Below are 24,468 nucleotides of genomic sequence, written 5' to 3' on the forward strand. Positions count from 1 at the left end.
ATTCCAGACACGACGATTTTGCAGCCCACTATTGATATGATGCTGCATCTCTATATCCGGGCTGTGGGCCGGATATAATATTCCAGCGAATGAGGCTCGTGAAAAGCTCTCATAGTGGGGCATTGTCGGCTTTACGGTTCATGATACTCCGGGTTTACGGAGTTACGGAGAACGCTTTTTCAGTAAGCTGTCTCCATAGTCGTTATCTGAAGGAAAAAAGATTGGAATATAACAGATTAGATGCCCATGGTTTTGATAGTGTTCAGTCGAGTACCTGAGCCAGACTTCCACGTGGTGCCTTGTTTTATGGACTGTGGTTCATAGGTATGCTTAGCAGCGGCCTGATCTACAACGGATATAGTGACTGACGCTCCCACGTGCAGTGCGACAAGTGGAATCATTACTCAGGATGGACACTTCATCATCCTCAGCAACCGTGGACATTGAGCCCGGGAACTCTTCGATTCCCAAGCAGCTGACGCTCACATGGCGCAATGTTAGCGTGAATGTCACAGCCCCTGATGCCGCCCTGGGCGATACACTGCTGTCAGTGGCCGATCCACGGCAGTTTTTGGGGTGGTTCAGCAAGAGCCAAAGGCCAAAGAGGGTAGGGTTGAGATGATATCAAGCTTGAGCCCATACTAACATCTCTACAAGACAATCCTGAAGGACATCTCTGGCCAACTCCGGCCAGGAGAGATGGTAGGAGGAAATAATGATCCGAGAAATTGACAGCTCACTAACAATATATAGTTACTCGTTCTGGGACGTCCAGGATCAGGATGTACATCATTTCTTCGTGTAATCTCCAATGATCGCGAAGCTTTCGACGAAGTTGTCGGCGAGACTCGATATGGAAGCATGGACCACAAACAGGCGAAGAAGTACCGGCAGCAGATCATGTTCAACAATGAAGACGATGTGCATTTCCCTACGTTGACCGTCAACCGAACGATGAAATTCGCCCTTCGAAACAAGGTTCCCCGAGAACGACCCGAGCATCTGCACAACCGGAAGGACTACGTTCAAGAAAAAAGAGACGGCATTCTTGAGTCGCTGGGCATTCCGCACACAAAGAAGACATTGGTTGGGAATGAATTTATCCGTGGTGTATCTGGTGGTGAGCGGAAGCGTGTCTCATTGGCAGAAGTGATGGCTGGCCAGGTATATTCTTTCGGTCACTATCGATATAAACGGACTACTTACGATTGATTTAGAGTCCTGTTCAATTCTGGGATAACCCTACCCGCGGTCTGGATTCCAAAACAGCGGTTGAATTTGCCCGCATGCTGCGACGCGAGGCCAACGAAAACCAAAAGACGATAATGGCTACTATGTACCAAGCTGGAAATGGCATTTACGACGAATTCGACAAGATCCTCGTCTTGGCGGAGGGTCTCGTCACCTACTACGGCCCGCGTGCATTGGCTCGGGGTTACTTTGAAGACATGGGATTCATCTGCCCCAAGGGAGCCAACATCGCCGACTTTTTGACATCAGTTACAGTGATCACTGAACGGATAGTCGCCCCCGGTATGGAAGAAAAGGTCCCCAACTCGCCCGCCGAGTTCGAGGCTCGTTATCGCCAGAGTGCGATCTACTCCCAGATGATGAATGATATCCAGCCGCCAGAGAAGTTGGTCAACGAGGATGAAAACCTGGCTCTTGCGGTGGCAATGGAAAAGAGAAAGCAGCATGTGCCTCGACCGCAAAGTGTCTATACGGCTGGTCTGTGGGATCAGATTCTCAGCTGCACCCTTCGGTAAGCTGCCTAACACTGCAAGCACGCGGAGAAACTGACATTTTCAAGTCAATTCCAGATTCTGGCCGGTGATAAGCTCTCTATGATAATTAAGGTGGTTTCTGCCATCTTACAGGCTCTCGTCTGCGGGAGTTTGTTCTACAACCTTAAGCTTGACAGCAGCTCCATCTTCCTGCGACCTGGTGCTCTTTTCTTCCCTATTCTCTACTTCCTCCTCGAGACAATGTCCGAAACAACCGGGTCATTCATGGGTCGGCCTATTCTTTCCCGGCAAAAGAGGTTTGGTTTCTACCGACCCACGGCTTTCGCTATTGCCAATGCGATCACCGATATTCCCATCGTCTTGGTTCAGGTGTCATGTTTCTCCTTGATTTTGTATTTCATGAGTGCCATGCAGATGGACGCAGGCCGCTTCTTCACGTACTGGATCATTATCATTGTACAAACGCTGTGCTATATGCAGATGTTCCGTGCGATTGGTGCCCTGTGCAAACAATTTGGTAATGCGTCCAAGATGACCGGGTTTCTTTCAACTGTCTTTTTCGTCTACGGAGGTTCGTTGTGTCAGATACAGCTATTTTGGAATCTCGCTAATCAGCACAGGATATCTGATTCCTTTCGAGAAGATGCATGTTTGGTTCCGGTGGATTTTCTATCTGAACCCTGGTGCATATGCTTTTGAGGCGCTAATGGCCAACGAGTTTACCGGCCTGGAACTTGACTGTGTCGAGCCTGACTATATTCCATATGGGTCGGGTTATCCTAGCGGCTCTTCGCCTTACCGTGGCTGCACCGTCAAGGGAAGCAATGCGGAAGGTGTCATTGACGGTGCCGCCTACATCAAAGAGCAGTACAACTACACCTATCACCACGTCTGGCGAAGCTTCGGTATTATCGTCGGCTTCTGGGCATTCTTCATCTTCCTGACAGCGGTTGGATTTGAATTGCGCAATAGCAGTGCCGGATCCTCTGTCCTTCTCTACAAGCGGGGCGCCAAAAGCAAGAAGCCAGACGAGGAGAGCAGCGTCTCGGCCAAATCTGAAGGAGCCGTTCTTGCGCAGTCTGGAAAGCAGTCCACATTCACATGGAGCAATCTTGACTACCACGTCCCTTTCCATGGCCAGAAGAAGCAATTGCTGGACCAGGTGTTTGGATATGTCAAGCCGGGTAACTTGGTGGCATTGATGGGATCCTCCGGTGCGGGAAAGACTACGTAAGTGCTAATGAGGGCGACACAATGGTGCAAAGCTGATTCATATAGACTGCTCGATGTTTTGGCTCAGCGCAAGGATAGTGGTGAGATCATCGGATCCATCCTGATCGATGGTCGGCCGCAAGGCATCAGTTTCCAGCGTACCACAGGCTACTGCGAGCAGATGGATGTACACGAAGGTACTGCGACCGTGAGAGAAGCTCTGGTCTTCTCTGCGCTCCTCCGCCAACCGGATACCGTACCACGCGAAGAGAAGATTGCCTATGTTGATCACATCATTGATCTCTTGGAGCTGGGAGACATCCGGGACGCTTTGATTGGAGGTATGTGGCGTCCCTGGATAAAGACTGATTGGCATACTGACAATTACAGTTCCTGGAGCTGGCTTGAGCATTGAACAGCGGAAGAGAGTGACACTGGGTGTTGAACTAGTGGCCAAGCCAACGCTTCTCTTCTTGGATGAACCGACATCGGGTCTAGATGGACAATCCGCTTACAACATTATCCGGTTTTTGAGAAAGCTCGTCGATAGTGGTCAGGCTGTGCTGGTATGTCTATCATTTCTTGCATGTGGACGGCATCTCACATATTCTAGTGCACTATCCATCAGCCGTCCGCGGTCTTGTTCGATGCTTTTGACTCGCTAGTGTTGCTTGCCAAAGGCGGAAAGATGACCTACTTCGGAGAGAGTAAGCTTGTCGCCCAACTGTCTGGACTGATTCTAACCTTTCATTAGCTGGCGAAGAATCTCACAAAGTGCTGGACTATTTTGCAAAGAACGGAGCCCCCTGTCCCCCGGACATGAACCCTGCCGAACACATTGTGGAGGTTATCCAGGGCAATACCGAGAAGCCTATCGACTGGGTTGATGTGTGGAGCCGATCTGAGGAGCGTGAGCGCGCTCTTGCAGAGATTGAAGCCTTGAACAAGGAGGGTCAGTCGAACACCGATTACGTGGAAGACCAAAGCAACTTCGCAACCCCGGTCTGGTTCCAGTTTAAGATGGTGCTGCACCGCCTTATGGTCCAGCTATGGCGGTCTCCGGTAGGTCAACATATGATCTATGACTAGAAGCATCAGCTAACTTGGCCAGGACTACATGTGGAACAAAATCATTCTGCACGTTTTTGCCGCGCTGTTCAGTGGATTCACTTTCTGGAAGATGGGCGATGGAACGTTTGCGCTACAGCTTCGTCTGTTTGCTATCTTCAACTTCATCTTCGTCGCACCCGGATGTATCAACCAGATGCAGCCGTTCTTCCTGCACAATCGCGATATTTTCGAGACCCGAGAAAAGAAGGCAAGTCCTTCCAGCAGTACCTTTACCAACGTTGGCTAACCGAACCAGTCTAAAACCTACCACTGGATTGCCTTCATTGGTGCCCAAGCAGTTTCGGAGATCCCTTACCTGATCATTTGTGCTACGCTCTACTTTGCATGCTGGTACTTTGTTGCCGGACTGCCTGTTGATGCGTATATCTCGGGCCACATGTACTTGCAAATGATCTGTGAGTAGCCTTCCTTTACAGAGTCGAGCAGAACTGACCATATTAGTTTACGAGTTCCTGTACACATCGATTGGACAGGCCATTGCGGCCTACGCTCCCAACGAGTACTTCGCGGCCATCATGAACCCCATCCTCATCGGCGCGGGTATGATCTCTTTCTGTGGTGTCGTTGTGCCCTACGAGAGTATCACCCCGTTCTGGCGGTACTGGATGTACTACCTTGACCCGTTCACCTACCTGGTGGGTGGTCTTCTGGGCGAAGTGCTTTGGGACGTCAAAGTCCAGTGTGAGCCCTCGGAGTTTATCAAATTCAACGCCCCGTCCGGTCAGACGTGTGGTCAGTACATGGCCGAATTTATTTCCGAGCAGACGGGCTATCTCCTGGACGCGAATGCCACCGACACTTGCTCGTTCTGTCAGTACTCGATGGGTTCGGACTATGCGAAGACCTTTAACTTGAAGGAGAAGTACTACTCCTGGAGAGATGTGAGTGTATCCCTGAAGAGAGATGGGACTGAATGTTTGCTAATACGTTGTAGACTGGGATTACGGCGCTGTTTTGTATCACGTCGTATGCGCTGGTTTTCTTGATGATGAAGCTGCGGAGCAAGAAGACGAAGAGTGCGCGGTCGGAGTAGACCAGATGGGTATTCTGTGAAGGAAGAGAGAAGAGAAGTGCTGGAGAGAAGATGATTAGACAAGCATTGTTTGGGTAGATAGATATTAGACGATACACCGACTGATGCAGTCATATAGATATTTTGATTTTACTAGAGTTTAATACACAGTCATTGTTCTTTTCCAGTACTCCCTTCCATTTGACCTGAATGTGGTAGCTGGCATTGTATGGTCCAGGAAAGCACCAATTGAGGAAAGTAGGTTAAAATCCAAAGTAAATATGCTCGTGATAGTGATCTTGGTTTACCGCTACCAATGAAGGTGATGCGTACATGCATATAATATATAGTACTAAGATATAGAATCTAGTATACAGATATAAATATAATAGACAGAGAAGTATAACAACCCAACCCCCAAAAAGCCAACCGACTCAAAAGACAAACCCAGGGTATATATAACCAAACCAAACCAACTCCCTTCCCAAAAGAAAAGACCCAATCAAAATCTAAACCTCGGCGTATCCGTCTGCGACCTCACATACGCCACATCGACCAACCTCCCCAAAATCACATACTCCAACTTCAACTTAATACTATAAACCAACGCCTTAAACGTCACCTGAAAGGTAAAAAACCCGGCATACTGAATCCCCACGACCGACAAATCCAGGACAATAATGACCACATTGACCAACAACAACTGCACGAGCACACTCCGCGACAACTCCCCATTATCCATGCGCAACATCCTCGCCGTCTCCCTGATATATAATCCGGAAAGCAACAACTCCTGCGCACAGAACCACACCAACTGCACCCGCTCCATCACCCCAAACGCGATATTCACCGACTGCGAATCCGGCATCGCATTGACGGCGAATTCCAGCCCCTCGCTCGCTGAATGTAGCAGGATCCCATCGAAGATGATCAGGTAGAGCAAGCCCTGGAGCATCTTCTTCTGATGCAGCACGAGGTGCAGACGCGACCAGAGGACCAGCGATTGTCCTGTGACCATGCCGATCCAGCCGACACCCACGATGGCGATCTCGAGGAAGTAGTTGCTGAAGGTGAGACCGAACATTTTGAGCAGGTAGCCGAGGCTAAAAGGGATGATGGAGAGGGAGGCGATCAGCAGGGACCAGAAGTAGGCGCCGGTGTAGCGTTTGAAGGTGTTGAGGCAGAGGATGACCAGCTCGATGGCGTTGCACCACGAGAGCGCGATGAGGATGGGGAAGACATATTCTTCGACGGTGGTGTTCAGGTGTCGGGTGAGGCCGGTGGGGGAGTTGGTTGCGGTGTCGTCAAGGGTGAAATTGACCATTAATGTGAGGGCATCAATGGGAGGCAGGCATTGATAAGGTAGGTAGGTAGTAGAGAATACTCCGTATATGTATATGTATGAGGCGATGAAGGTGAATGTGGAGATAGGGATGGGATGGGGTAATGGAATGAGGCGAAGTGGTAATCAGTACAGAGTTCGTCGCAAACTTGGGACACCCGATCTGGCAGGCCTAAGAAACGGCTGTGATTTGATCGAGAAAGGGCCAATTGCGTCATGGATGTCGGCAGTTGAGGCGCCCGTCATGCGCTGATTGGCTGGAGATACAGGCATTGCGGATATTACTGCCAATCAAATCAGGCGCAGACTGCTAATCTATCCTTATTTGATTAGTTGCGTCGGTTAAAGGGGGATTGCTGATTGGTGGGGGGATGTCCCCGGGACGGTTCTGTCCGATAAGGCAGCCCCTGATATCGGGGAGGTGTTTGGCTGGTTTGGCTTGTTTGTTCAGGAACTTGTCGCGTGCTCCGTTGGATAGCTCTTTCTTTACTGTTGTAGACGCGACAGCCATGGCTACGCTGCGGCTGGTTCGAGGCTGAGATTGCCTACAGCATCGGTGGCTACTGCCTCTTATAGCAACAGCATCTAATCACGTACGGAGCTATTCTGATCACCAACTCAATGGATCCGAGACAAACAAACATCCTTCCTCGCCGGTTCTGCTGCCTCTAGCTCCCAACGTGTCATGATTCCCACCAAGAAGATGGACTTGACCGGGCGGAAGCCTCTTTATCGCCTCTCCGCTACTCCCACGACTCCTACCCACCCCCAGAGCCCGAGTGCAAAGCCCGTGAATCAAACTCCGACACATCCTGCACCGCAGCATCCGCCATGGCAGCAGAGTCCTCCCCACCCATATCCGGTCCCATCACCACATGGACAGCCCCCGCACGTCCTTTCCCCGTATAATGAAACGACTCATGGCGCCGACATGCAAGCTGCGCGCCGGCGCGGACGGATGCTATTCGAAAATGAACTCATCATCCTCTTCAAGAAGTGTATCGAGCGGAAGGACATGTATCTCACCAATCAGAACCGAAGCGCCTTCTGGGACAACGTGGCCGGATACATGAACAGATTCACAGGGCGGAATTTCTCGCCCCCGTCCTATCAGCAGATTGTGACGGATCGGAGTATTGAGCGACGGACCCGTCGTCGCGACATCGCCAGTGGAATGGCTCAGACAGAGCTCCCCAACGCCCTCACGACTGTGATCGATCAATGGATAGCGATGGAGGATCAGCTACTGAAGCAGACGAGCGAGAACGAGGCTTTGTCGCATAAACGTCCCGCACCAGACGATCTCACTGCGGAAGATGTCAACCACGCTAAACGAGTGCGACCACCGACGGCGGATTCTCCCCAGGCTACTCCTTCGAGTCCATCTCAGGCGCGTCGCGAGGTGGATGGCAACAGTCTTGCCCGGGTCTTGGTGCAAGAAGTACGAGATCTACGGCGGGAGGTGGGAGAAGTCCATCGGAAACTGGACTTGGTTCTGGAAGTGCTCAAAGGAGTAAAGGAGATGCCGGATAATGTGAACTCCGAGGAAAGATGATCTGTGTGGTTGATCGGTGCTGAGCTCGGACTAAACTACCATTTGAGGATGTGAGGCATCGAAGGTGGCTGTCGGTCGGTCGTTGCGGACGGCCGAAACCGCTAGCCCCTCCTTCCCCGCATCGAACACGAAGATGAGGTTATTTAACTGGCCTGCAGAGTAGTCTGTATGGACTCATTTATACAGAATTCATTCAGGCAAGTATCATGGCTCCTACATTTCGTGCAGAACAGATCGGCTCGCTGATGCGGCCCGAGGAGCTGTTAGCTACCCGCAACGCTGCCGGATTGGCGCACATTTACACCCGAACCAACGTGCCGGAGGATGTGCAGCAGGTGACCAAACAGGCGATTGCCAAGGTGGTGGAGCAGCAGCAGGCACACAAGGTGCGCCCTCTCATGACTGGAGAGTTTGAACGGCCAATCTTCTACGCCGGGTTCTTCGAGAACCTGGAGGGGCTGGAAATGACCAAGGTCCCCATTCCGGACGGCTACCGCACGGGGCTTCCGACCCTGCGGACGCTGGAGAAGCTGGGCGTCAAGGAACGGGATGCCTGCATCGCCGTGGGCAAGATTCAACACGTGCGCAGCCCGTACCTGGCCGACTGGGAATACCTGCGAAGTCTGGTGCCGCAGGAGCAGTGGAAGGAGTGCAAGATGAGCATGCCGTCTATTACCTGGCAGCACCAGCATCTGCGCGCGGGAACCGCGTTCACGACATCCAGCCCGTATACCACCGACAAAGAGTACTTTGCCGACCTCGCGAGGGCGTTTGCACGGGAGTACCGGATCCTTTACGACGCAGGACTACGCTCCATTCAAGTGGACGACCCCGCCATGACCTTCTTTGTCACGGACGAGATGCGATCGCGGTGTCTGGGGGATGGGATTGACCCGGATGAACTGCTGGATCTGTACATCTGGGCGCACAACGAAAGTCTCCGGGACCGACCCACCGATCTTCATGTCGGAGTGCACCTCTGTCGGGGCAATATGCCCGGGTCGACGCATGTGCTCAGTGGGTCGTATGAGCGGATTGCGCGACGCATGTTCACGGGCCTCGACTATGACACGTTCTACCTGGAATATGACACCGAGCGCGCGGGAGACTTCCAGCCGCTGCGACATTTGCCGGTGGGCAAGAACGTGGTGCTGGGAGTGGTCTCGACGAAGGCCGCGGAATTGGAGCCGGTGGAGGAGCTGCAGGCGCGGGTGTATGAAGCAGCGGAGGTGATTGCGCAGGGGCAAGGCCGGAGTCGGCAAGAGGTGCTGGATAGCTCGCTTGGAGTGAGTCCGCAGTGTGGCTTCTCCAGCGTGAGCCACGGCCGGGGAATTGGAATGACGGAGGCGCGCATGTGGGAGAAGCTGCAGTTGGTGCAGAAAGTAGCCGAGCGGGTGTGGCCGTAGCAGGGATAGTGTATACTCTTGTCACTATATTTGAAGCATACCACTGGATTATGTGTATGTACTGTGTATGTTGAAGAATGCCATGCTGTCAGGCACAGAAATTGCATGATCCACAGTTCTTGCTGCTGTCAAGTAGCACCGCAGACTGGTGCACGTGGCTGAATTGTTGGGTTCCGGACATCCGCGATGATCCTTAACCAATTAATTTATGCTGCAGGATTGCGGGTGGATGAATTCCCGCACGGCAACTCTTTCCAACCGAGCTTGATTCACATTAACTAGTCTGTCTGTCTGCCGTCTGCAGAGTACTTGGGGTGTATATAGCTGGGGACCGGCACGAGTCCCTATCCATCTAGTCTCCAATCTATCCTGACTTCACCCGCCAATCAAGCACTTCCTTCCCACCATGCAGTTCCCTTTGGCAGCCCTGACGCTGCTCCCCCTCACCACCCACGCCATCAACATCATCTCCTCCAACGACGATGGCTGGGCCGAGATTAACATTCGCACTTTGTACGATGCGCTCACCGCCGCCGACCACTCGGTGGTGATCTCCGCACCGGCAGAGAACGAAAGCGGGACCGGTATGCTCTATACCCAATACTCTCCCTATACCCAACACTTTGCCATAATATCATCAACAGATAGAATAGATTAATCTAATTGATTCATACAGGTTCTGACGACGCAACACCCACTCCCCTAACCTCTGCCTGCGAATTCGACTCCTGTCCCAGCGGCAGTCCCGCCGTCGGCTACAATGCCAGCCAACCACGCTTCAACTACGTCAACAGCTACCCAGCAACCTCCATGAAATATGGGCTGAACAACCTCTCGTCTGAATTCTTCTCCGGCTCCTCGCCCGACCTCGCCGTCGCCGGACCCAACGTCGGCGCTAACCTCGGTCTCGCCGTCTTCTTCTCCGGCACCGTCGGCGCAACCACCTACGCCGCCAACCAGGGGATTCCTGCCGTCGCTTTCTCCGGTAGTACTGGCTCCCAGACGGCCTGGAATGTGAGCACGGTTCCCACGTACAGTACCGTGTACGCGGAGCTAGCGACGAAGCTGGTGGATGAGCTAGTGGAGTCCGGCACGCCGTATCTGCCCGAGGGCGTGTGGCTGAATGTGAATTTCGGGGATGTGAGTGATGATAGTTGTACGAGTGCGGATGATTTCAGCTTTGTGCTGTCGAGGATCTTTACGGCGATCCCCTTGATTACGGCGGATGATGTGGAGACTTGTAATAGTACCAGGTTGCCTACGGAGACGAAGGTTATGGGCGAGGATGGATGCTGGGCGAGTGTGTCGGTGGGGATGGCGGGGGATAAGTTGGATGCAAATGCTACGGTGCAAGGGGTGGTGTTGGATAAGTTGAGTGGGTTGTTGACTTGTTTAGATTGATTCTATTGATTAGTTGTCAGGTGGAGTGATGTAAATAGTGAACCCACAGTATATAGCACGGTATAGTAGTATAGTAGTATAGTATATAGTAGGGATGTAATGTGCAGCCCTATATCCGCATATACGCTTTACGCTGCAGGATGCGTGGTCCAAGCTCATGCAACTATTGGCTGAAAAACACCGACGATATTCCGCAGGATGCATACTAATATCATATCTGCTTCCACTATTAATTTATTAGCCTTTCCCTCATGCTGCCACTTGTTCTGCATACCAGCTTCCTCCGTGCCTGTCTCAGCACTACTCTCCGGATACGCATCCAGCTGATCCTTCACAGGATAGGCATGATCCCCGAATAGTAAGCAGTAACCACATGCTTACTCCTTCTTCTTTCTTCTCCTTATTGCCCCACAGTTACTCCGTACCGTTCCTGCAGATCTGCAGATACCTACCTAGTAGAGATGAACATAAAAGGATCGCTCCCTCCTCCCCCCTCAGCCTACAGTCACTCACCCCCAACCCATCACAATTCAAAAGATAGTGAGAGGAAAGAACTATCACAATGTCCCTCCGCACCCTCCTCCTCGCTGCATCCACCCTGGCCACAGCCTCAGCATCACCAGCAGGCAAACACCTCTCCACACGCGACTGGATCGCGAGCGACGAAATCGTCGGCTTCAACCAGACCGTCCCCGACAACTCCACAGGCGACCTCTACCTGGCCTACCAGCCGTACCTGAAGGTCGTGAACGGATGTGTTCCATTCCCGGGTGTTGACGCCGAAGGAAATACCGAGTAATATTCCCCATACCTTACCCAGTGCCAACCAACCCTGACTCAACATAATATTTGAATAGTGCCGGCTTAGCCCCCACCGGCGCTAGCGACGGCGACTGCAGCTCCAACACGGGCCAAATCTACGTGCGCAGCAACATCTCCTCCACATCCACAGACTCTACCTACCCAACAGCCCTGTTGTATAGTTGGTACATGCCCAAAGACGAACCCAGCACCGGCCTCGGCCACCGGCACGACTGGGAGGGGGTAATCATCTACCTCTCGGATTCCACGACCATCTCCGCAGATAACATCCTAGCGGTGTGTCCCTCGGCACATGGCGGATGGGATTGCTCGACGGATGGGTATACCCTTAGTGGAACGAAGGCACTGATTAAATATGAGAGTATTTGGCCCCTGGATCATAGTTGTGGGTTGACGGATGTGGTGGGCGGGACCCAGCCGTTGGTGGCGTGGGAGAGTTTGACGACGGCGGCGAGGGATGCGTTGCAGACGGCGGATTTTGATAAGGCCATTGTGCCGTTTAAGGATAGTACTTTTGATGAGAATCTTGCTAAGGCTACTTATTAGGTATATCCTTACGGGGTATGTATGGATGGTAATGTGGTAGTGGGATGGGGGTGTATATAGTTTGGTTGGTATATATATGAGACTTAGTTGGTGTGTTTGAGTGTGTTAGTGGTAGTGTGTGGAAGGATAATCTGGTAGTATGTGCTCTGATAGTAGTATATACCGCAGTAGATGTAGGTCAATCACTATTTACCTTTATGAAGCTACTACGAATACTGCTAGCAGCTCATCTACTATTCATCAATTACAAATGGAGTATGTATAAGCAAGTCAAGTATACATTTAATACACTAGCATAGTCTAGCTATCACTGAAAAAAGCTAAGCTAAAGCTAAAGCTAACCAACTGCTTAAGCACTAGCAATGCACTGGTAGTAGTAAGGGTTGTACGAGTGGCAGCTCGATCCACTAGCACACTGAGTCGCACCCGTCCAGTTAATACCACCGCATTGACCGTACTCCGACTGAGTACCGGAGCTACCCGAGGCAGCAGAGCTAACCGCGGGAGCAGGAGTGATGGTCGACTGAGCAGGCACAGGGTCCACCGAAGTAGTGGGCTGCACGGCCTGGGGGGTGTAGGTCACCAGGGTAGTCCAGGAAGAAGGGACCTGCACGGGGATCTGGGTGTAAGCGCTGGAGCTGGAGGCAGCAGGAGTGCTGGCCTGAGCCACTTGGGTGTTGGCGTCCACGCTGGTCACAGCAGCAGCGGAAGTAGCAGCAGCAGCAGCAGTGGAAGAAGCACTGGCGACGGCGCTGGCGCTACCAACCACGGCGGTACCGGTGGAGGTGATGGCCGAGGTGGACTGAGTGACGGAGACGGCGCCGCTGAACTGGGTAGGTCCGGGGACAGTGTAAGTGGCCAGGGAGGAGTAGATGTTGACGAGGATACCGGCCTCAGTGGCAGTGTAGAGCTCGGTACCCTTGACACCGGTGGGAGTGGCGGTACCGGTACCGGTGACCTGGAGGTTGAAGCACTGGGGGTAGTTCTGGGCGCCGTCCTCCTCCTCGGCGCTGTGGAGGGCGATGAGCTCGTGACGGAGGACGTAGTTACCGGCCGCGAGGGTGGGAGGGATCTCGACCAGCCAGCTGTTGTTGTTGTTGATCAGCTGGTCGGTCCCCCAGGTACCGGGGACTTCGGTGTCGCTGACGAGACCGACGCCGTCGATCTTGAAGAACTCGAGGTCGGTCTTGTCGACGGTCTCGCAGCTGCCGTCGCAGCGCGCCAGGTAGTCCAGGACGGGACCGTGGTGGGAGTCCGGCCAGGCGGTCCACTGGATGTTGATCTTCTCGCCGGCACCGACGACCACGTGGGCCTGGGCGTTGGTGGCGTTCTCGTGGCAGATGATGTTGGGGTTGGCGTAGTCATCGGGCGAGATGAAGCCGTTGCCGGTGTTGGGGGTCGTCCAGGCGGCCACCTTCGGGGGGTCGGACTCGTAGGGGAAGCTGCTGATGTCGAAGCCCTCGTAGTAGACACCGTCGACGACAATGTTGGTGACGTGGCCGTGGGCAGCGACCTGGGTGGCCGACAGAAGGGCCGCGAGAAGAGAGGCAGACTGAGCTTGACGCATATTGCTGGAGTTGATAGTTTTGGAGAAGAAGAAATGAAAGTTTGTAGAGAATGTAATGGAGAGTGTTGTAAAGAGTGAGCGCGCAGCGCAAAGAGAGTGAAGGCTTCAGTCAATGAAGCGGAAAGCAACGAAGAGAATGAAGATGGAAGAGAAGACTTGCTTGAGGAAGGAAAAAAGAACAGCAACATGGTCGAGGTGCAGGCTTTTAAATCTTCATCTCTCCCTGTCAATATTCCCAGATGCTTTACCTGTGTCACATCTCAAACCACCGCTGGAGCCATGACATCCACCCAGGAGACTCAAGACTGGTCTGACCATCGCCTAGATGGTGGGCTCGAACGGGGCCCTTAGCAAGCGCTGCAGCAATTAAAGTGAGGGCAAACGGCGGTAGGGCAGGGGCAAGTGTTCCAGGTGGCGCCGATCCGTCTGATATTGAGGCTATTGCCGGACTAGGGTCTTGGCTGTCGGAGAGTTTCCACTCTGGCCTCCCCAAGAGTCCCAACAACCGTCTGTCATCGTCTGCGAGCATGTTTCTTGTCGGTTTCACTCAGAGTTCGTTTGTCATGAAGAAGCTTTTCCAATTACCAGCTCAGGAACATGTTCAAAGAGTACATGAACGCTGCCAACGGGATTTAAAAATAGTAGCAGCCATCCTCGCCGCCCACTGCGGATCCGGCACTAGCCACCGAGACCACTAGCTTATCCCTAACTTGATGATAGCTCATCGGAGAAATGCTGGTCCAGACTCATATAAATTAAAGTCGGCCCTGACTGGTGGTCCCCACCAATCACGCCCCTTGAGACTGAATAGCCGCCGTTCCTGCAGACCTGCAGTCCCTGCCAATTTTCCACCACCACCACCTGAGGGGAAAATGTGTATTCTCCAATGACAACGGTGGTGGACCATCGTCCTGCTTGGAATGATAGTATAGCTGAAGCGCTTCGTCAGCAAATCCTGTTGCTCGCCTTGTGGCAACTTTGGGCGACCAGGGTCCACGTCGGAGTCTGCTCCGTGCAGGTACACTGTCCCTGCACAATTTCTACGGAGATAGTTCCGTGGGTATACACTACGAATTGTGCCACGGATACCAGCTCAACGTCAACGTCAATTACACAGCATACAGACCGTGCGAATACCAAGCAACTTTAACATCGTTAAACAATTAACCTTAAGTGAGACACAACGGTGACTTGAATGACTCGCCATGGGAGTGAGCTCCGTGGCAAACTGGGTCGAGTGGGCCCTGAAACAAACCTGTTTATTAAAGGCCGCCGTGGTGTCAAGAATCAAGATACATCACCTGTACGACCGGCTTTTCCGATATAGCCTATAGCAGTCGCCATCGGATTAGCTAGGTATCGGCTGTGAGTAAGCGGACTGCACGGCATTCAACCAATATGACTCAGTGGTAAGGCTGGATTTGTCTAGGCCTGCTAGAGTCGGATGTTCGGAAGGACTTGTGGCATATTGCAGGGGCTCTGACAAGTCTCGAACTGGGATTAGACCTCACTCGAGGACATTTATTGGTAGTCGAATGCCACCTAGAGTGCCTAATATCTATTTTGGCTCTCACAGGAGCATGTAAGCGCTGGGGTTTGTCCGGTCCTATCACAGCAATGTGTCCACCCTGCTAGTGATGTGACTAAATGCCGCATGGCATTGGAAGATGCCTAGTACCGAGAGATCAGTTGTAACAGGTGCACCTTTCCACACCTGTACATATTCGCTTTCGGTGTTCAGTTGTGTGTATTGCTGCAGCGCTGCGTTGTTCCATGTCTGCGAGTTGGAGAGGTTTGATGCCGTTCAGTCCTCCCTCCCCGTCCCCTTTTGTTTTCCATTCTCTTTCTACCAGTGCCTCGTCCTCACTGCATCAAAATGTTGGCTCTAGACTCGCCGGTTACTTGCGGCGAATGAATTGGCTGGCTCCTAGATCAAGTGGCAGGTGGGGCTTGGGAGTGTTTCGTCAAATTTCTTAGCAGGATTGCTTCCAAGTTCACTCAAATAATGCCCTGTTAATTTGCACTTATATCTGAGCCATACTGAGATGCTGGTAGTATAGGAAGATCCGAATTCACTGGAATTGCCCACTTATCCCGCCCACAAATATCAGGTAATCCGGAACCTACCTACACCTATAGAAGGACCTCAACTTACTTGTTACGGTAACCAGCATCATCAATTCAATCAAGTCTTTCGTTTATTTTACACTAATTTGGCAGGGGACAATTAGTGAATCCATACGGCAAGGGCAATATCAGTACCGCTTGTGACTATCATATGCGGTTATTGAATCACGAAACATCATAGCCTTCACCTGCCGCTTTTTTCAGATAAGCGGAGCTTCCCAAAGTAGGGCTTCCTATTTCACTTCCTTCTCGATATCACTGAGCTCTCTCCTCGCCGCTTCATCGAAGGCACCGCGTCTTCACTTGGTGCTTCACTTCCTTCGTAGATACTGTTTATCTATTCATCGTCGCCAAGTACTTCACCAGACCCTGATTTTCTATATAATCTGAGTCCCGGGCGCTTTCAGACTCCAGTCTCTTTCTCTCCTTCATCTTCCTCATATTGAAAATATAGAAGCCACTCACCACGGACACTTTCATATACCCTCTTCTTATATGCTTGATGGTATGTAAGCCTCATCCTTCGGGTGGTCCGTCTAATGAATACCATATCGAGCCTGGTGGTCTCACTCAGGTTGATTATATAATACCCAATCTAATGGGAGAATCTCAGATCACATCGGACGTTGTGAAGCCGTCATAGAGGGTACTATAGTATGAGCATCTTCATTGAAGGTGTAGCGAACTGAAAACAGATGGTCAAAGGCAATCCAAATTGATGACTACTACTAATATCGTGCAGCTGTTTGCGCACACCTGCACCACCAGAACCAACGTGCTCAATGGATTAAGCGTATACGCTTGAATCCAAATCAGCATAGCGTATGAAGAAAATCCAACAGGCAGTGGCCAATTCGAGATGGAGACGACCCAGAGCGTCAGAACCATCTCACCAACACCATCATGCAAAGCGAAGACCCGAAGAGACTTACTCAGAAAACCGGGCCTAATACGCCACAATCGCTGCTCGTGCCCATCTTGTTCCACTTGCGCGAGTATTTCGCGATGAGTGCCACTCAGTACAAGACTACTTCGATCGTCGTAAAGGCACGGTCAAAGATCATGCGGGCATTCACAAAGGGCAGTACATGGTCCTTATTATGTCATATATGGTCAATAGCACCGGTTTCAATCTACAGCTTTGTGTAGGAACGTCCCTTTGTTCTCTCTACCAACTTCGCAAGCTCTTTCTCTTCAATGTATTGGGAGAAAGCTACGAACCGGGCAGACTACGGCAGTGTGTTTCTATGAATATCAGGTCCTAGAGACATTTAACATCTACCTAGCAAATCGGCCTTGCGAAAAGGCCTGCCAGGGATTATGACTACCTTGTGCACAGCGCTAGCCCCGATGCTCAACGATAGCAAGGGGGGCTTTACTGTTGACGGTATCGATAGGTGATGAAGAGATTGAACCAACAGCAATTACTATCAGTTGCACAAGTAGGCAAGGAATTACGCCCTGGTGGCTAATGGATAGTTGGCTAAATTGGCTATACTAAAACTCCATTTCGGTCGACTCAAAACAATGAGGCCGTTGGAGCTATATCAACATATTTCCTGTTACGTTTATTCAAAGTCAATTTGTCATTTTATTATCGGCAGTTAGATTGGTTGGCTCAACATGTTGATCAGATATGTTATACGCTAAATTGACGTGATGGAATAGGAGTCCCCACAGTGCTTCGAGACTGTCCGCGGTGACAATGTTATGCCGTCATTACTCTATTATAGCCACGGACTTTAGCAAAGGCTGTGTCCTGCTTACGACTGCGAGTCCTATTCAAGAACAAGAGGTTTTCGACTATCAGAGAACCGATTCCTAATCTCGAGTTATAGTTCCCCGCCAAATGCACCATGCCGTCTCGTTAGTTTGCGCAGTCGGAAATCAGTCCTGGTGCTGTACTTCAACTGGAGAAGTCGTGGACGGTCATCTCCGCCTGTGAGGAGCATATCTCCCAATATGCTAAGAGCCAAGGCAACCCACATAAGCCTCCCGCCTCTGATGCTACAATCAGGCTCATCTGTGAACAAACAGATGGAAAATTCAAGTCTCACATCAGGATCTATAAGCAGATCCCAGCCGCTGGAACCGAGGCCGAGCCTGCTGCTGTTCGCGCCAAACAAGCCAGGATCTGTGAGCCGGATGAGTTGATAGCTCTGCGGGCACTTACCAACAAGGGCTCAAAATTCACGCCGCGCCTGCTCGATTCCAAGAGCACCACACAGGACGATTCCGGCGTTGTACCGGGTGGTTTCCTGGTTTATATCGTCTGGGAGGTGGTTGCCGGCGAACAACTAGGTACACAGGTTGAGGACGAAAACTGTGCTTTCTGGAGGCTGAATCCGGAACAGAGAGATATCCTCCGACAGCACTTTAGGAACAATTTTATGTTCGTTCTTCTTTCTCAGCTGGTCGCTACACTTGGTGTTGGTTCACGGCTAACTATATTCCAGTCAGCTTTGCGAATGGGGCTATACGCCTCTCCATGGCGAGTTGTCTCATTTAGTCTGGGACGCTGAGTCGTCTACTCTGTGAGTCCTTGATTATGAAGAAGAATCCCATTCTGCCCTCCTGTCACTAATATGTCGCTGCACTCATCAAGATATTTCGTCGGTTTTTATATGGCGACAACTAACTCGAAAAAGAAGTGGAGCCCTCTGATGTGATTCGCATGGGGTCTATCGAAGCACCTCCCTTCCCTGGCGAAGGTGTGGGAAGATCAATTAGTGATCCGCAGTGGTAGCCATCAGACTTTATCCTTCTTATGATCATCTTCATGATAGTGTCTCGTGGAAAGAACGCGATCTCCAGGACGTCCAAATCTTCTAGAAAAGCTACCACACCTCACCACTGCTTCTACCTCCCTTCTATAACCAAGTGTGACGTACAATGTCACCGCCTCCCCCCTTTCCGGTCTCCGCGAAACACTGGCGACATATAAGCTACCCGTTAACTCCTAAAAAGAAACACCTGCGGCGCATCTTCCCGTACGACTTATGCGATCTGATAAAGGATGTAAAGTTGTGTCTGGTAGTCAAACAACGCCGCGTGGCCCCGAGCCCGTGTCCGATGCTCTCTCTATGAGGGCATCGAGGAGCTTGTTCGCTGAGTCAATGAAATGCTGAAAGACGTTGAAGAGCCCTCCTCCCGGTAAGTCTTCCTTACTTCTTGTTCGTCTTTGTTACTATCTTGATTGTGCTCTGACATGGCTTTGCTTGGTCTAGTTTGTCCGCTTCTGCGCCTGGTAATCCTGGTGCTACCCGTGAAACTGTCATTGAAATTGCGAACGCTGAGGACGACGGAAAGAAGAGAAAGAAGAAGTAGTAGATGGTAAGTTGGCCTGTATTCTCGTCGAAAAATGGGGGAGCGGTATGCTAATTAGGGAATCAGATGCGTGGGTTGGGTCGTTTCGGTCTTGTTCAGCTGATGGAGCATACCTGCGCGCGATGGCTGGCGGCCGCCTCGTGGTCCTCACCACCACCGGGAGTTACGAGAGACGTTTCGCCCGCCATGTCACGCTGTCACATCAGCACACGCAGAGAAAGAACAAGAAAGCCCCCATTCGGTTTTATTCTATCCAGCGTTGTCGTCCTTCGGGGCTTGACTCCTGCATTCTGCTTTCGGTTTTATATTGGTACCCCCCGGAAAAGTCCTTGGGGCTGTGGAGTCCGGTCGCCTGTCATTAGATTCGGTGAAATACTACATGTTTGACGACGCTAACACCTTGCTCGGGAATACTGGTGCCGGTTTTCATTGCCGGAAATTGTGTCAGAAGATACCTCTTGCAACCGGTGTCCGTATTGTGACCCCCCCCCCTTCCCAACCCATGGCAGTAATGAGGCGCTTTTGCCTACGTGACAGTGAGCCACACATTGATATCACTGTTATGGGATGCAGAGCAGGAATGGCCGTTACTCAGGGAATGTGACTTCCTCCGGCACTTCTCCTCAAACCACTTACTCGCACGGAGGTCATAACGACCAATACCCACAGGCGACCCCGGTTGTGCCCAATGGGAACGTGATCGAAACATTCGCATACTTGACCCCATACGCCCGGACCCTGACGGTCGTTTGATACATCAGCGAAAGCTGGTAGACATGCTTCGCGAAGAAAAGCATCTATGTCAAGCCATCTGGCTCCTGCCAGGAGCTCGACTTCACCTTCAACGCCGTCTGGCTTTCTCGCTTTGACTATCTGAAGTGACTTGAACGATTCGAAAGAGAGCAAGAAGACACCAAGCGAGAAGAACGACATCGGAAGCAACGAGAATAGGCAAGGCGACGACGTGAGGACCAACATCAACAAAGCCGTCAAATTGGTCACTGGTGTGTTGTTCAACAGCACGTTGAGAGGGATCCATCTAAAGTAGGGACAATATTTATGGCAGTGCAAGCATTAGTCTGCTCGTTCGGGGAGGAACCGTGGACGGAGTGCGCAGTGGAGGCCGAACTAAACGAGCTGTTCAAGATGCCGTTGGAACGGGCCCAGAACTGGCTCGACGCCGCTGAGGAGAAGGCATTCCGGGGCCTTCCAGGATGCCTGCCGCGCGTTTGAGGCTGAGGAGCGCCAGTGCTTCCTAGAGGTGTCGGCTTTCCACTGCCGGGATAAATCTGAACCTGCGGACATGCAATCTCAGCCCGGCAACCTAGCCACACCGAGGTCACTGAAGCTATAAGATATTATGAATGATACTACTTCCGCACCACAGCATCAAATACGGACCTGACACTTCTCAGGATAGGGTTGAGAAGTCGCTAGATTGCAATTCCCTTGGTCATATCCGGATGAGAGAATACTACCTAGCTCTTAATCTGCTCCCATATTACCCTGGGCAAAGAATGAACCACCTACCGCACGAGTCGAGCCTTCGACGAGGAAAGCATCTAAAGGTTGATCTCTCACTCCAACAAATCATCGTATTGTTCGAGTTCCCGTGGTGACAAGGTATCAACACCCCTTGCCAGACCCACCTGTGAGAAGTTATCAGACGCTCAGAGCGAAAAAAACACCCGCTCCACGAATATCTGAAGAAAGACTAGATGGGATATGAGGAAGTACTTATAATACTTTCAGGAACATGTTGGTATCCTAGGGCGATGATTAGTGGCCATTAGGCAAATATAATACTTGAGATAGTGATATAGCAGACGAACAGCATCCTAAAACCTTGGGTTATATGTATCTATTATTTGATTCGAATTGTCTGGATCGATGAATCCAAACTCTAGGCAGAATATTTTTAACATTAGGCTAAATTGTTCTTATATGTAGCACTTGGTGGCACGCAGTAGAGCTAGCAGACCATCTATCTGGGCCATGGGCGTTCGACGTGCGAGACATGAAAGACCGTCTTTCGCCGAGCCCGACTTCAGAGACACCAGCAATGCGGAGGACCGCCATGTTCAGGCCAATCAGGCCAACGAAAGATGACCAGCCGGTAAGTTTTCTCACGCCCAAATTGTAGTGCATCGCTAGGCTACCGTTTTCATTTCCTGCTTGTAATAAATCAGTCTACAGCCTCAGAGCAATATATCGAATAACACTTCATCTGACGGCATGGAGACTCCGTGCGCTTCTCAGATGACACTCGCCTTGCGACACCTCACTGGTCTGGGTATATGCTCATTCCAACGTTTGCAGCGAATCCTGACTCAACCGACCGTCGGTTCGTTCTTGGCCGGGGTGCTCAGACGGCTCTCTCTGGGCGCCAAGCTGCCGAGATTCATTCAAGCCAGCGGAGGTTGCCAATTTCTCCGCCGCACAGCGGTGGATATCTGGGGAAGGGGTTTAAATGGGCCACAGATATATCCCCAACGATACGAGCTTGGAGGCCAAGACCGAGCGGAGGGTTACATTCTGCTAGACGTACTCACCACCAGAGTCACGCCTGGAAGTCGACCTCCTCTGCAACAAAGCTGCACTCTATGGCCTCCCCAGCCTTGAGAGCCGCTTTCAGTGCCCCTCAATCTTGGCGTGAGTTTCTAATGAACTCAAATAGGGCTGGTATGGATTGGATGACCACCTCATGATTTGTCTGTATGGATGTGCCATGCATCCAAGATCTCGGCATATGTAGTCCAAGACAATCACGATTGCGTTCATTGAAGTCCAAGGCTCTTGAATCGAATTAGTGATATTGTGTACTTATTCCTTGATTCGAGATTGGCTCTAGTATCAATGAGCCTGGAGCTATACTTTGACGCGAATGGAACGAGTCATCCCCAATGCAATGGACCCAATTGACCAAAGGATTCAGCCTTTATGCGCACTTGCTTTAAAAGGTCATCATAACCCCGAGACCTTTCGCAAAGGCACACTACACCTGGCTCCACTTGGTTATCCGCAAAAAAGCCCCTCGTAACAAGCATTGCGTGCAACTTACTGCCTGATACCAGCATGGGTGACAAGAAAAGTGATCCAGAGAATCCCACGTCGGAGGTCCAGCACTTCGAATCATTCACCTCCATGGAAAAGCAAGACGTCGAGGTGGCCCGAGACTGGTCTCGCAATTTAGCCGAAAGCAAGAATGTCACTACATCCACCAAGCAAAAGAATCCACTCGCTGGCCTGACGCGCGATGAACTCTTCCGAGATGTTGAGTCATTTGCCAGGGACAAGGGCTTGGAGCATATCATGGATGAGCTAAAAAGAGGCTCTCTTGTAGCACAAGATCCTAAGGCCTTCGAGTCACTTGATGAATTATCCGAGGGTGACAAAGAACTGCTTCGTCGTGAGAAGACCCATCGATGGAGCCAGCCGTTCATGATGTACTTTATGACCAGTATGTCTTTCCCAGCCGAGGCTGACAGAGTCGGGTGTTCTAACTAGTTCCAGTTCTCTGTGCGGGGTCTGCAATTGTACAGGGCATGGACCAGACAGCGGTGAATGGAGCACAGGAGTAAGTAACGCGCCCCAAGCGTCTGTTCTATTAGCTGAGTACGGCCAGGTTCTATTTCGCCGAATTCAACCTCACCAATAGATGGCAGCAAGGGCTCCTGAACGGAGCGCCATATCTATGCTCAGCGCTTATAGGATGTTGGACTACAGCCCCTCTGAACCGTTGGTTCGGTCGCCGTGGTTGTATTTTCATCTCATGCTTCATATCCTTTGCCTCGTCCTTTTGGATGGCTGCGGCACACACTTGGTGGAACCTGCTGCTGGGCCGATTTCTCCTCGGGTTTGCCGTAGGTGCCAAGTCGACAACAACCCCGGTATATGGTGCGGAATGCTCTCCAGCCATCATTCGTGGTGCGTTGGTTATGATGTGGCAAATGTGGACCGCTTTCGGGATCATGCTTGGATATATTGCGTCGGTTGCCTTCATGGATGTGACACATCCCACAATTCCCGGTTTCAACTGGAGATTGATGCTAGGTTCAACTGCCATTCCGTAAGCCTTGCACATCTACCTAATGCACATAACTCAATTGTGCTAATGGTGATTAGTCCCTTCTTCGTGTGCATGCAGGTGTACTTCTGTCCGGAGTCACCCAGATGGTATATGATGAGGAATCGCTATCAGGACGCGTACAAAGCACTCTGTAAGCTCCGCCCTTCACCGTTCCAGGCTGCCCGCGACCTCTACTACATCCACGCGGCACTGCAAGTGGAGGAAAAGCTCCGGGAAGGCAAACAGCTCTGGCGGGAGATGTTCACCATTCCTCGCAATCGACGAGCAGCACAATCCTCATTTTTCGTCATGTTTATGCAGCAATTCTGCGGCGTCAACGCCATAATGTACTACAGCAGTTCAATGCTGTCGGATGCGGGTTTTGATAGGCGAATGGCGTTGGTAACCTCATTGGGATGTGGTATAACGAATTGGATATTCGCTCTGCCGGCGGTATATACGATCGACACTTTCGGAAGGCGGAACCTCCTTCTCACCACATTCCCATTGATGAGCCTGTTTCTGCTCTTCACCGGGTTTTCATTCTATATCCCGGACCAGACATCGAGGACGGCTTGCGTGACGACAGGTATCTATCTCTTCATGGTGGTGTACTCCCCAGGTGAGGGACCAGTACCTTTCACGTACTCTGCTGAGGCATTTGTAAGTCAATGTATACCGGTTTTGGAGAAGGGGTCGCGCTAACCACCACACAGCCACTGTATATCCGTGATGTAGGCATGTCCTTTGCAACTGCAACGACCTGGGGCTTCAACTTCATTGTCTCATTGACGTGGCTTCCATTGCGGGATGCCTTCAGTCCACAAGGAGCATTCGGTTGGTACGCAGCGTGGAACATCTTCGGATGGATATTCTGCTACTTCTGTCTGCCTGAGACCAAAGCGTTATCACTTGAGGAACTGGATCAGGTTTTCTCGATCCCAACAAGGAAGCACATCAACCACTATGCAGGAATGTTGCCATGGTATGTGAAGAAGTATATCTTGCGAGGAGACGTTCCGCCCCAAAAGCAGCTGTATGATTATGAGTAGGGGAGAGTGAAGTGAAGGTTGAATGAAGTGAGGTTGAAAATGGAGTGAGGTGAGGTTGAGGAAGTGAGAGATCTATGGGAGGATGGGAATATACGCTAAGCCTAATTTGGCACCTCCTTGCCTGACCAGGCATACATTGACAATGGAGTATCGC

General features: G+C 51.3%; 11 protein-coding genes across 11 annotated transcripts; 9 read left to right on the forward strand and 2 right to left on the reverse strand.

The window, feature by feature from the left end:
* The first annotated feature begins 240 nt into the window (after positions 1-240).
* On the forward strand, positions 241-5,273 carry ASPBRDRAFT_36188 (putative ABC multidrug transporter). The gene is made up of 15 exons (XM_067623453.1): positions 241-324; positions 384-607; positions 658-702; positions 754-1,164; positions 1,218-1,762; positions 1,811-2,316; positions 2,366-2,975; positions 3,024-3,298; positions 3,348-3,523; positions 3,571-3,664; positions 3,712-4,019; positions 4,069-4,275; positions 4,324-4,483; positions 4,530-4,969; positions 5,023-5,273. Exons 2-15 carry the CDS (start codon positions 410-412, stop codon positions 5,119-5,121), a joined length of 4,074 nt encoding a protein of 1,357 aa, XP_067484249.1. The 5' UTR covers positions 241-324; positions 384-409; the 3' UTR covers positions 5,122-5,273.
* Positions 5,274-5,426: 153 nt separating this feature from the next.
* ASPBRDRAFT_36189 (uncharacterized protein) lies at positions 5,427-6,558 on the reverse strand. The gene has a single exon (XM_067623454.1). The coding sequence runs from the start codon at positions 6,422-6,424 to the stop codon at positions 5,603-5,605; it is 822 nt and encodes a 273-aa protein (XP_067484250.1). The 5' UTR covers positions 6,425-6,558; the 3' UTR covers positions 5,427-5,602.
* A 381-nt stretch (positions 6,559-6,939) lies between these two features.
* On the forward strand, positions 6,940-8,373 carry ASPBRDRAFT_36193 (uncharacterized protein). The gene has a single exon (XM_067623455.1). It carries the CDS (start codon positions 7,146-7,148, stop codon positions 7,995-7,997), a length of 852 nt encoding a protein of 283 aa, XP_067484251.1. The 5' UTR covers positions 6,940-7,145; the 3' UTR covers positions 7,998-8,373.
* ASPBRDRAFT_190347 (cobalamin-independent methionine synthase II family protein) lies at positions 8,204-9,403 on the forward strand (the record flags this gene model as incomplete). Its single annotated transcript, XM_067620218.1, has 1 exon — positions 8,204-9,403. The coding sequence occupies one exon, from the start codon at positions 8,204-8,206 to the stop codon at positions 9,401-9,403; it is 1,200 nt and encodes a 399-aa protein (XP_067484252.1).
* A 406-nt stretch (positions 9,404-9,809) lies between these two features.
* ASPBRDRAFT_112915 (5'/3'-nucleotidase SurE) lies at positions 9,810-10,804 on the forward strand (the record flags this gene model as incomplete). Its single annotated transcript, XM_067616703.1, has 2 exons — positions 9,810-9,987; positions 10,080-10,804. The coding sequence occupies 2 exons, from the start codon at positions 9,810-9,812 to the stop codon at positions 10,802-10,804; spliced, it is 903 nt and encodes a 300-aa protein (XP_067484253.1).
* Positions 10,805-11,112: 308 nt separating this feature from the next.
* ASPBRDRAFT_36194 (NPP1 family protein) lies at positions 11,113-12,428 on the forward strand. The gene is made up of 2 exons (XM_067623456.1): positions 11,113-11,599; positions 11,662-12,428. Exons 1-2 carry the CDS (start codon positions 11,367-11,369, stop codon positions 12,170-12,172), a joined length of 744 nt encoding a protein of 247 aa, XP_067484254.1. The 5' UTR covers positions 11,113-11,366; the 3' UTR covers positions 12,173-12,428.
* Positions 12,429-13,866, reverse strand: ASPBRDRAFT_223028 (uncharacterized protein). Its single transcript, XM_067621982.1, has one exon. The coding sequence runs from the start codon at positions 13,737-13,739 to the stop codon at positions 12,522-12,524; it is 1,218 nt and encodes a 405-aa protein (XP_067484255.1). The 5' UTR covers positions 13,740-13,866; the 3' UTR covers positions 12,429-12,521.
* Positions 13,867-16,769: 2,903 nt separating this feature from the next.
* ASPBRDRAFT_654127 (uncharacterized protein) lies at positions 16,770-18,573 on the forward strand (the record flags this gene model as incomplete). The annotated part of the gene is made up of 3 exons (XM_067628529.1): positions 16,770-16,907; positions 17,264-17,308; positions 17,738-18,573. 3 exons carry the CDS (start codon positions 16,770-16,772, stop codon positions 18,386-18,388), a joined length of 834 nt encoding a protein of 277 aa, XP_067484256.1. The 3' UTR covers positions 18,389-18,573.
* A 539-nt stretch (positions 18,574-19,112) lies between these two features.
* On the forward strand, positions 19,113-19,682 carry ASPBRDRAFT_223065 (uncharacterized protein). The gene is made up of 2 exons (XM_067621983.1): positions 19,113-19,199; positions 19,260-19,682. The coding sequence occupies exons 1-2, from the start codon at positions 19,197-19,199 to the stop codon at positions 19,578-19,580; spliced, it is 324 nt and encodes a 107-aa protein (XP_067484257.1). The 5' UTR covers positions 19,113-19,196; the 3' UTR covers positions 19,581-19,682.
* A 1,528-nt stretch (positions 19,683-21,210) lies between these two features.
* Positions 21,211-21,815, forward strand: ASPBRDRAFT_24721 (uncharacterized protein; the record flags this gene model as incomplete). The annotated part of the gene is made up of 2 exons (XM_067622076.1): positions 21,211-21,309; positions 21,390-21,815. 2 exons carry the CDS (start codon positions 21,211-21,213, stop codon positions 21,813-21,815), a joined length of 525 nt encoding a protein of 174 aa, XP_067484258.1.
* A 453-nt stretch (positions 21,816-22,268) lies between these two features.
* ASPBRDRAFT_24722 (sugar porter family MFS transporter) lies at positions 22,269-24,314 on the forward strand (the record flags this gene model as incomplete). Its single annotated transcript, XM_067622077.1, has 5 exons — positions 22,269-22,653; positions 22,707-22,770; positions 22,819-23,262; positions 23,319-23,925; positions 23,979-24,314. The coding sequence occupies 5 exons, from the start codon at positions 22,269-22,271 to the stop codon at positions 24,312-24,314; spliced, it is 1,836 nt and encodes a 611-aa protein (XP_067484259.1).
* Positions 24,315-24,468: the final 154 nt, after the last annotated feature.

The sequence above is a fragment of the Aspergillus brasiliensis genome, assembly GCF_001889945.1.
Source record: "Aspergillus brasiliensis CBS 101740 unplaced genomic scaffold ASPBRscaffold_1, whole genome shotgun sequence".
Classification (NCBI taxonomy): Eukaryota; Fungi; Ascomycota; class Eurotiomycetes; order Eurotiales; family Aspergillaceae; genus Aspergillus; species Aspergillus brasiliensis.